The sequence below is a fragment of the Engraulis encrasicolus genome, chromosome 21, assembly GCF_034702125.1.
Source record: "Engraulis encrasicolus isolate BLACKSEA-1 chromosome 21, IST_EnEncr_1.0, whole genome shotgun sequence".
Taxonomy (NCBI): domain Eukaryota; kingdom Metazoa; phylum Chordata; class Actinopteri; order Clupeiformes; family Engraulidae; genus Engraulis; species Engraulis encrasicolus.
The window spans coordinates 50,001-60,686 of record NC_085877.1 but is presented as its reverse complement, the minus strand read 5'-3'; the positions used below and the strand labels follow the sequence as shown (position 1 = coordinate 60,686).

Genomic DNA, 10,686 nt, shown 5'->3' with positions numbered 1-10,686 from the left:
CGCAGCACGCTAAGCCCCCCACACATGAGTTTGCATGCGGTTCAAGTCTGGCCTGCGTCCTTTGCCAGACTGCCTGGGTCCTGCCCCCTTCTCTCTCTCTCTCTCTCTCTCTCTCTCTCTCTCTCTCTCTCTCTCTCTCTCCTCTCTCTCTCTCTCGCTCTCTCTCTCTCTCTCTCTCTCTCTCTCTCTCTCTCTCTCTCTCTCACTCACTCACTCACTGTCTTATAGGCAAGGGCGGTTTTAGCTTTTGATCTTCAGGGGGGCCTGGCCCTTGGTGCTGACAGTGGGTACCTGACAGAGGTACCTGACAGAGCAAGCAATCCATTTCTATTTCAGATTTGAGATTTTGTTTTCAAAAGGCTTTCAATTTTAAATAACAGCATTTTCCCCCACGAAATCTAACTTACATTACCTACATAGGTAATCCTTATGATTGGTAGCCTACTGTGTGTCATATATGCACCCTAATGGTTGTCATAGTTCTTATGTGATTGAGAGGAAAGAAAAAGAGAGAGGGAAAAATTATAATGAAGTAGGCCTATAGGAAGTATTATACAGAGTACATACAAAGCCAGATGAAAATTAAGCTTTTTTGTCAAAACTTGATAGCCTACTGTTAGGGCAGCTCTACAGGTACAGTAATTTGAACAGGAAGCTTGTTCCATCATTTGGCAGCATAATGGCTAAATGCAACAAGTAGAGAAGACACCGAAGAACTAAGACTACTAACTGGATGGTATTACTGCATATCTGCAATATTTTTATTTAGGGCTAGGCCATTGAGTGACTTAAAAATAGTCAGAAGAGTTTTCTCTCTCATGTGCGCTCCTTGCACCACAAATCACAGTTCCAATCGGTAGCTCAACAGATAAATATTCATCATGACTTTTTAAAATCTGACATCTCCTTCTCAAGCAAACTAAAAATAACAATTAAAACATCCCCTGCCCGAAGTCATGCCGATGATGGGAATCTCCCAACAAGGTGCGCGCTCCCTGTCACACATGTAAATGGACAGTAGAAACCGCGCGGGCACCAACGTCACTCCTCATTCCGAGCCAGTATGTTCCAATAACAATAACAATACACTTCACACAGTTCCCAATCATTAAAATCAGTAGGCTAAGTGAGAAGTTGGAGAGCCCGCATTCTCACATCACAATTAGGCCTACAGCATCACCAAAATATGGATAAACCTCCCCTGCATAAGGGCGAACCTCGACTATCAATGTAATGGTGACTCGCCGTAATATAATTTTCAGCCGAGATTTGCCTGCTGTTCACTATTCCAATGCTGAAACATGTTTCATTCCCTCGAGTCACAACTTCTAAACGCTGCCAGGCAGATACTGTATATAATTTTGACTCTCCTGATGGTAGCGTAGGCTATTAGTAGTAACAACCCATATTTAGCACTGTGTCCTCATCATTTGTACTCTGATTTTTTTTCTGATACATTTGCAAAGAAATGGCATGGTTTCCACAGTAGGCCTAGGTTGTATTCCGTCTGTATTTGACTCCCCTGCCGTTTTCTAGCAGCAAAGCCAGCTTCAAGGAATATCGACTTATGCCACAGTACATACATATTATTCGCTCAATTGTTGGGTCACTTTGAATTAACTGTTCGTCAAAAGATTTGATGTGAAGATGGGTAAAGAAAGAAAGTGCTGGCTACAGGCTTCCTCCCTATATTCATTGAGATGTAATATGAGAAAAAGTATGAGAGAAAATCAAAACCACCTGTTATCTGTCTTTCAGTGATGAGCAATGCATCCATGATTATTCTCCTCCTGATCTGCTGCATGTCAACCCTCTCAGGTAGAGCTCTACATGAATAGTTTAAAACAATTATAGAAAACAATTCTGCAAAATTTAATAGTAATGGCTTGGGTTTTTTCTCTGAATGGCAACAGGTCTGGTGGTGCACAATCTCTCTGCGTTAGTGAGAGATAACATACTGCTACCCTGTGACCTCATGTCCAACAACACCGCTGAGAACATGACGGTCACCTGGAAGCTAAACAACACAGACAGACAAGTGCATCGGTACAAAGGCGGTCGTGACATGAATGACCGACAGTGCCCAGACTACAAAGGCCGGACCACCCTGTCCAAGCTGGACCTGAACACAGGCAACGCGTCACTGAAGCTAGCCAACGTCACAATGGCAGATGGTGTAGAGTACATCTGCTCTATTCAAATTGGAAACGGGTCAGAGCAAGTAAAGGCACTGGTGAAAGTTGAAGGTAAGGAGCAATACAGGATACACAGTCTCACATTCACTGTTTTTAACTGGCTGTGAATGGATTTTTTTCAATATATGAAAAACAAAACAAAAACAAACAAAGAAAAATGTAATATCATTAAATAAAATCGACACTAATGGTAAGTCAATTCAAATATCCTACAAGTTTGCAATCAACTGAAATGGTCCTGCTCACAGAACATATGCAACGGGTATACTACACTTGGTTGCATACAGCTGTCGACTTTCAGGCAATCTGTAAATTTCCATCTTTCAGGGAGCATGTGTAGGCTATTGGATTGCTATATAAACTTTATAAAACACAATCACAGGGGCATAGCTTTGAAACAAGAGCAATGACGGTAAAATGTTCCATGTTTGTTTCGTTATTTAAAAACAATAGTCAAGGTGCCCATGCTGGGCCCTGCCGTGCCTGTCACTGTCACTGCCACCGTGGGACAAGACCTTCACCTTCCCTGTCACCTGTCACCCAACATCACCGCTGAGGGTATGGCGATCACCTGGCTTCTGAAACGCACAGGCAAGCGAGTGCTCCGGTACGAGAATGACTGTTACAAAGGTGGGCTTGACGCCTACCGAGGCCGCGTGGCTCTGCTGAAGGAAGAAGTCAGAAGAGGCAATGCAACGTTGAGGCTCACCGGTGTCAAGCTTTCAGACGAGGCAGAGTATGTGTGTTCCATTGAAGATGAACACTGGCATGGCAACATATCAGTGCAGCTTAAAGTCAAAGGTGGGGGCTATAAGTCTGTGTGAAGCACGTAAGTGCAATGGGATTGTTTTGTGTCTGTCTACCTTGCAGTCTTTAGTCGCAAGAACAAACTTTCATTAGTTTCACAAACAAAAGATATGGAACCAAAGGTTAGGTTATCTGTAACTGAACTGAATGCTTACATTAGTAATGAAATCATTTATTTTGGCTTTAACAGCTGGGCCTAGTTGACTGATACTTAATGATATTTTATTCATGAGTCCATGAAGCAAAATGTCCCATTATGATATATTCTATTCTTTCATCTCTTTTCTCCACATTTCTGTGGGCCTGCTATAGTGAGGCCTAACGTGATGGGCCCTGTCCATCATGTTCCTGCAGCAGTCGGGGAGGACTTGTGTTTTTCACGTTTTGTTATGTGCGTTTTGCTTGTGACTTGCATTTTTTTTCTCTCTCTGGCAACAGGTCTGGAGGTGAGGGGCCCTCAGCAATCTGTCACTGCGCTAGTCAGAGAGGACATCCTTCTGCCCTGTTATCTCGTGCCCAACAGCAGCGCTGAGAGCATGGTGGTTACCTGGAAGCTGAACAACACAGGCAGACTGGTACATCTCTACAAAGATGGACGTGACATGAATGACCAACAGTACCCAGACTACAGAGGCCGAACCACCCTGTCCAAGGTGGCCCTCCACAATGGCAATGCGTCACTGAAGCTAGCCAACGTCCAAATGTCCGATCATGGAGACTACACTTGCTTAATTCAAGATGGATCCTGGAGGCATCAACTGACGATGCACGTTGAAGTCAAAGGTAGGAAATGTTTTATATCATATTTTGTAGTACTATGGTAGTAACCTATCAATGACTAGTACAGTGTTCCACAGTAGGACGCTCCACTGGTCTTATGGGGACATTTTGCACGGTTTTAGACTAATTGCGTCAGTGCTGTGCTGCAGCAGTCTGCTATTGTGTGTTTCAGAGAAAAAGGTTAGTTGAACATGGAAATGTAACAGTTTGTTCTTCAAAGAGCCCAACAGCTTCAAACAAGACTTTACACAACCGTCCCTTCAAATGCTATGGTGTATATTGCTTCATCTGATCAGCATCAAACTGCCATCATCATACACAAACAAATAATACTCTTAATGCTTTGCAATGCTATACATTATTATGTCATATTCATTAGATGCTTCAACCAGGTAGACTGAAGCCAAAGTAGGCCTAACTAGTCACTTCAATGCTTGAAGGCAAAACTATTGCAAAATGTGTTCAACAGATTTCAGACAGCCACACAGTAATCTGGTTGTCTGTACATTTCAGGCAAGCAGATTGACACAGCGCACGCGTGGAGGGCTGGATTCGGCATCATGTTCGTGCTGGCTCTTGCCCTAGCCACGGCCCTCGCTCTGTTGCTGTATCACGTCCGACGCAGACTGAAAGGTAGAGTTTACTTTTTGTTCATGCATTATTTTATGTACAGAACTGAACAGTATAAAATGGAGTATTAATTCAACATTATTTTGAGAATATATGGTCCAATTTCATTTTGGTGTTAAATTCATTACAGACACTGTGTGTGTGTGTGTGTGTGTGTGTGTGTGTGTGTGTGTGTGTGTGTGTGTGTGTGTGTGTGTGTGTGTGTGTGTGTGTGTGTGTGTGTGTGTGTGTGTGTGTGTGTGTGCGCGCACACGGGCGTGCCTGTTTTCCCCCCAATCAGACAAGTATGTCTTGAAACAGTATGCTGGTGAGTCCACCTTTGATGTACACTGCTTTGATGTGCACTGTTTGTAGTGTATATATAATATACCAATACTGACTTTTGTTGTGCAATAGGCCTAGATATATAAGTGGTTTTCCTTCAAAGTTTTGTGATAAAATCCAAACTATCTGATGTGATCATTTTCATTTTAGAAACACAGGAACTGCGGCTACTAAAAGGTTGGTAGCCTATTGCTGACTTGCAGAATTAAAAAAAAAGATAAAATCACAATTCCGAACAATATTGACAAATACACTATATGATTGAAATATGGGTGTAAAATGATTGATGTACAGTAGGCTACATACTACAGTATATCATTATTATTAAATGATAATTATACACCCTTAATGATTTCTACAATGTTTAATGGATAAATATTTGTTAATAATGGGGTTTTTGGCTTTTTACAGAGATTGAAAAGATAAAGGTGCACGCTGGTGAGTGTTTACTTACAATCATTGTGAAACAAAAATGCCTTTTGATATCTGCATTTGAAGAGTTCAGATGCAAAACCCCCTAAGTGCCTTTTCAGAAAATAATCTTAATTCATTTGTATTTAATACACAGCCATCAAAATTGCATATTTTTTTCTATTTCATTTATGTAATATAACTATTTATATGTATTATCAACTTCAAGTACATGAATGTAAACCAAACCAACAGCAGGGTTCTCTAAAAATATAGAAGTGCAGGTCTTCAGAAATGGAGTTAGGTGGTTTTGCATTTGAACTCTTCATTTGTTGAACATTTTGCCCATTTTGTATTATAGGGCCTACCATAACAATAAGATGGTATTAATAATTTTATTGTACCAGTTATATGTTTTTGTCAGACCGATGCCTGTTACTGTATACATTGTATTGTATTTAAATGAAAAAAGGCCTTACTAATCACCTCATTTCCTCTAGACGAGAAAGACACATTATGTAACAACGCTTTGGTGTTTGAGGAGGTCCACATGATAAGAAGGCATGGAGGTCTGTATACTTTTGTGCCATATTAACTAGATGTGAATGTCACAGAACAATTTGGGCAGTTAGATGTTCCAGAACTAGACCCGTTTCGCAAACATTTGAGGTTAAAATCAAGGCCTCAGTTTCAAAATAGTTATGGACACTGGGACATTAACACGTTCATTTCGATTAATTAATCATGCGATTTGATTAATTAATTAACACGATTTGATTAATTAATTAACGCGATTAAAAAAAATAATTGCAGTTTAATGTAGCTACATAGTTTTGGATTAGACCAGTAAAGGGCAGTATTTCGCCTGATGGTGAACAGCCTGCTGAAATTGAGAAGAGTTCTCTCTTCTTTTAAATATGGATGATATTTTTGTTTAGTTATTCAAAATCCAAGTGAAAAAAAATCTCTGTTCTCAAGTCAGATATTTAAATGCGATTAAAATACGATAAATTCGATTATTTAATTTCAAAGCCTATAGATCAATTCGAATAAAAACTTTAATCGAGTCCCAGCTCTATTGCTAAAACTTCAATTTCACAATGACTTTTTTCTCTCTACAGTGAATATAACCCTTGATCCTGCTACCGCACACCCACTGCTCATCTTGTCCGCAGATGGGAAACAGGTTGTATGTGCAGAATCGCAGCAGAGCGTCTCACCCAGCAAGGACAGGTTCGACACCGAGCTCTGCGTCTTGGCACAAGAGAGCATCAGCCATGGCAGAAACTATTATGAGGTGCTTCTGCAGGGGAGCCGTGAATGGATCATTGGGCTCATGCCAGAGCACATTGACCGGAGTGGCCCACTAGACCGTACCGCAGACCTTTACCTAGCATTGCAGCTGCATGATGGAAGCTGTTACGCTTCGGAGCATGGCGGCACCCCAGTTCAACTCAGAGAAGACATCCAGAGAGTTGGGGTGTTTGTGGATTATGAAGAGGGCGATGTTAGCTTTTATGACGTGGAGGACAGCTGCATTGTTCTTCTGTACTCTTTCACAGGGTACTACTTCCCTGATGCTCTCTTCCCGATTTTCAGTCCAGGACGTGGGGATGAGGATCACTCTGTCCCACTGGTCATCTTGCCGGTCTGGGAGGTTGAGTTTCGACCTTTGCTAACCTACGAGGTTAAGTCTGACAAGATAAAGGTTGAAAATTTTCTCACCGCCAAGTTAAGTACAAATGCCGATGTGGCAGCCCTACATGTGTAATTTAAGCATGAGGTGTTATACAATTGGTTGAAGGAGAGGATTGTGCACATCCCAGGAAAAGGTGCAGGATGATGACCAACTGTAGTTTTCAGAGTGAGAAGTCTGCACACTTAGAATCTCTTTTGTTTTATTTTATTATTTCATGGCAGGATAACGTTTTGACCTCAACAGTCTTCTTCAGATTCTCTACCGCGCTGTTATACAATTGTACAAAATGTGAAAGCTGGTGCGGCTCATCTGAGAAATAAACCCAAGGCATCTTCAAAAGAGAGAACCAGCTTCACTTCTGAGGGAAATAGAAAACTCTCAATGACGTTAAAGTGGGCCTTTTGAACTGTGATGAAATATGTTGATGGACTTTCATAACCACTACTGGTTCAGTTTTATTCACCTTTTTTTACTCACTTGTCTGACATACTGTAGACCAACTGCACAACTGCATAATAATACCTAAGCAGGGATGCTAAGTTTTGAATTTCTACTTTTATTTTTTTATTGTCTTGCCATGTTATGATGAACTCAGACCAGCAATAGGTATCATATTTTAACTTGTATGTTAAGTTTGAAGCAGAAAATTTAAGTTTATGTACACATATTGGACATAAAAGGACATTAAAGAAACTGCCAACCCCTTTGATTTTCACATAGCCTATTTGCAGCATTTCCAAGTGACATGAATGTGTGTATAATTTTCTTCTCAGTGAGTTCAGTACTACACTGTAGTTCTGCCATAGAAGACTCGATTGACAAATAAAATGAAAGTGAGGTACCGTCTCGTCTTCCTAGCAGAACTTCACGCCACAGCTTACATTTCTACCATAGAAGACTCAATAGACAAAATTAAATGAAAGGTATTTATTAATACACAGGGAGGCAACATTTCTCTTTGGAGCAGGTCCCCGACCTGCAGAATGTAATTTGTAAAACGGGGGGCTCATATCCTGCCGATGATGAGGCAGGGGCGAAGCCTACCCCCATTTCAGGACAGGGACCAACTGGTGACGGCGGCTCATGGGCATAAGGCTGAAGGAGGCTGAAGCGGACCAGGGAACCAGGACATCGGGAGACGTAGGTTGAAATAGATGGGGTCCAAGGAGACGAAGGTTGCAGGAGATGCGGTCCAAGGAGACGTAGGTTGAAGGAGACGGGGTCCAAGGAGATGGAGATTGAAGGAGATGGGGTCCAAGGAGACGGAGGTTGAATGAGACGGGGTCCAAGGATATGGAGGTTGAAGGAGATGAGGTCCAAGGAGATGGAGGTTGAAGGGGATGGAGGTGGGGCGTCGGCGTCTGCTTACTCTGAGTAGCAAAGAGCGGAAACAGACAAAGACTTTTAAAATCAAGGCGTAGACATTCTATTGGCTGAAAGCTGAGGATAAGCGAGTGATGTGGCGGGATTCCCCATCCGGGAGCTACATGTATGTTTGGATAATTAAGGGCAGTGATGAGTGTGAGGTACCGTCTCGTCTTCCTAGCAGAACTTAACGCCACAGGCTTACATTACTATTAACTGTAGTTCATTAATAAATTATACTCTACTCTACTAGAATGATTAGCATAGTTTAGCTTAGCATAATTACTGGATAGCATAAAAACTCGTTCACTTAGTTGTCCAGAGTTTAATTGGGTGTTACCTGAAATAGGCCTAGTTGTAGTATGACTTGTGAAGATGTGATCAATGAATGTTTGATACGTGTATATTTTTTATGATAGTTTTCTGCACTAGCCAAATGAACTGGACCATGGGCGGAGCAGGGGGAGGGGCATAGGCGCCAAATCCCCCCAGCCCCACCTCTCGAGGGGGCCCCAGGGGGGCCCTATCCCATCGTCCTTCACTTCTAATGGGACCCCCTCGCAATATATCGTGGGCCCCTTGTCGTTCCAACGACTCCATGGAGATTTGAGAATGACATTTACGAAATATACTTGAGTTGTAAAAAAATGTTGCGACTAGACGGTATTTACAGTTGAAGACGATATTATTAGCCCCCCTCCTGAAATTAGACATCTCTCTTGATTTCTAAGTGAGGATGACCATTATGAACCATTTCTGTTATTCTGGAAACAAATACATTGATTGAGATAGTGTCCAATGAGTTGAATTGGGATTTTTCCATTTTTCTTCACCCTTTATTTGCTACCCCTAGGATCCATCCTTCGCAAATACAATGTCTCTTTTCACTGTTATGCTGATGACACACAGATTTATATGCCCCTTAAACACTGTAATACAAATGCTTTTAATCAACTACTTGACTGCCTTGAGGACATTAAAGCATGGATGGCCCTATTTTTTTTTTTTAAAGTTTTAACGAAAGTAAAACCTAGGTCCTTGTCTTTCGGCCTAGTACTACCTCTGCCCCCCCAAAGGACTTAGGCCCCCTCAAACCATATGTAAAAGACTCAGCAAAAAACCTTGGGGTGTTTTTGGACTCATTTTTTAGTATGGAGAAACAGGTCAATATGGTTGTTAAGTCTAGTTTTTATCAGTTACGAGTAGTATCCAAGGCCAAACCCTTTTTATCTTTTAAAAACTTTGAAAGAGTCATCCATGCTTTTATCTCATCACGCCTTGATTACTGCAATGCCTTTTATGCTGGCCTCAGTGCTTCCTCCCTCTCCCGCCTGCAACTCGTGGTGTGATAAAAAATATTTATTTGAATATTTCACGAAAAAAAGTGAAAATGAACTGAACTTTGAACTAGTTCACAATTAAAATTGTGAACTTTGAAAGTGAACTGTTCACTTTGAGCATCTCTGAACTGAACTTGAACTAGTTCAGAAAATCTGTGAACTGGCACAACATTGGTTATATTGCTCAGGTGCTCATCTGTACTGGGTGAAGTGTAGGTCCAAAAAAGGAAGAAAAAGCAGAGGCACTCTGAGATCTGAGAAAAATATAAAAAAGCCTTTCATTTAACATGGCAAATTCAGTTTAAAAGCACATGGGCCATATTGGCCTTTATCAGTGCATAGACAAAGAAAATAGGTCAAAGGTTAAAAAGGCACCCATAGGTGTCAACAGGGGTGGAGTCTTGGGCCATACTTCAAAGTGACCCCTCCATGAAAGAAGTGTTCCCTAACCCCCCCTCATTTTGTTTTAGATGTTCACCTACATTAAGGGATAAATTGGTACATAGTCACATTACCAGTGCTCTGCCCCTGAACTGGAAAAAAGGACACAAAATCTTTAAATTAGCCATAATGGTCTGTGATTGTGTATGTGCTTCAGGGTTTTTCTCTGTTTGAATCTGTGTAGCTAGTGAGTGACTGGAAAAGACTTGGCAGTTAGCACAGTGACGACACGTCTGTGCATGGCCTACTATGTGCGGTTTCAGTTTGTATATAAATGTCTACAATTGACCAAAATGTTTCTATCCACAGTCCAAATGCATGTTATTTGTGAAGCTGTGATGTTATCAATTAATGATGTAATGTTTCATCTTGATGTTGTGTACATGAATGTCACTTTAATATTAACCTTAAAGGTGCACTGTGTAGGATAGTGGCCAGAGTAGGTATTGCAACTATGCTGGTCATTGAAACGGTTTACTGCGAAATTTGATCTTGGAATAGTTATTAAAAAAATGAACTAATATTCATTGGTAGGCTATTACCAAAGTTTTGCAGCCAAGCATTTATATTTCTGGAAAATCAAAATGGCGGACAATGGAGAAGATCCCCTTTTCATGTCTGAAGAGTGCAATTTTCCCAATCATAATGAATACTTATAATTTGACGGTGGCGGTAAGTGATGAAAAAGGGCATT

The 10,686-nt window shown here is 41.2% G+C and overlaps 2 protein-coding genes across 2 annotated transcripts; both read left to right on the top strand.

Moving 5' to 3' along the window:
- Positions 1 to 1,762: 1,762 nt before the first annotated feature.
- LOC134438006 (butyrophilin subfamily 3 member A3-like) lies at positions 1,763 to 4,483 on the top strand. Its single transcript, XM_063187593.1, has 5 exons — positions 1,763 to 1,818; positions 1,914 to 2,246; positions 2,649 to 2,996; positions 3,441 to 3,785; positions 4,296 to 4,483. Exons 1-5 carry the CDS (start codon positions 1,776 to 1,778, stop codon positions 4,481 to 4,483), a joined length of 1,257 nt encoding a protein of 418 aa, XP_063043663.1. The 5' UTR covers positions 1,763 to 1,775.
- Positions 4,484 to 4,696: 213 nt separating this feature from the next.
- Positions 4,697 to 7,518, top strand: LOC134437542 (E3 ubiquitin-protein ligase TRIM21-like). Its single transcript, XM_063187027.1, has 5 exons — positions 4,697 to 4,719; positions 4,887 to 4,913; positions 5,148 to 5,174; positions 5,648 to 5,716; positions 6,269 to 7,518. Exons 4-5 carry the CDS (start codon positions 5,698 to 5,700, stop codon positions 6,916 to 6,918), a joined length of 669 nt encoding a protein of 222 aa, XP_063043097.1. The 5' UTR covers positions 4,697 to 4,719; positions 4,887 to 4,913; positions 5,148 to 5,174; positions 5,648 to 5,697; the 3' UTR covers positions 6,919 to 7,518.
- Positions 7,519 to 10,686: the final 3,168 nt, after the last annotated feature.

Excerpts from the sequence above, each read along its gene's own strand:
- LOC134438006 (XM_063187593.1), top strand. The coding sequence starts at position 1,776 with ATGATTATTCTCCTCCTGATCTGCTGCATGTCAACCCTCTCAG. Across the intron at positions 2,247-2,648 it reads GGCACTGGTGAAAGTTGAAG|TCAAGGTGCCCATGCTGGGC; the intron begins GTAAGGAGCAAT and ends TAAAAACAATAG. Across the intron at positions 3,786-4,295 it reads GATGCACGTTGAAGTCAAAG|GCAAGCAGATTGACACAGCG; the intron begins GTAGGAAATGTT and ends TGTACATTTCAG.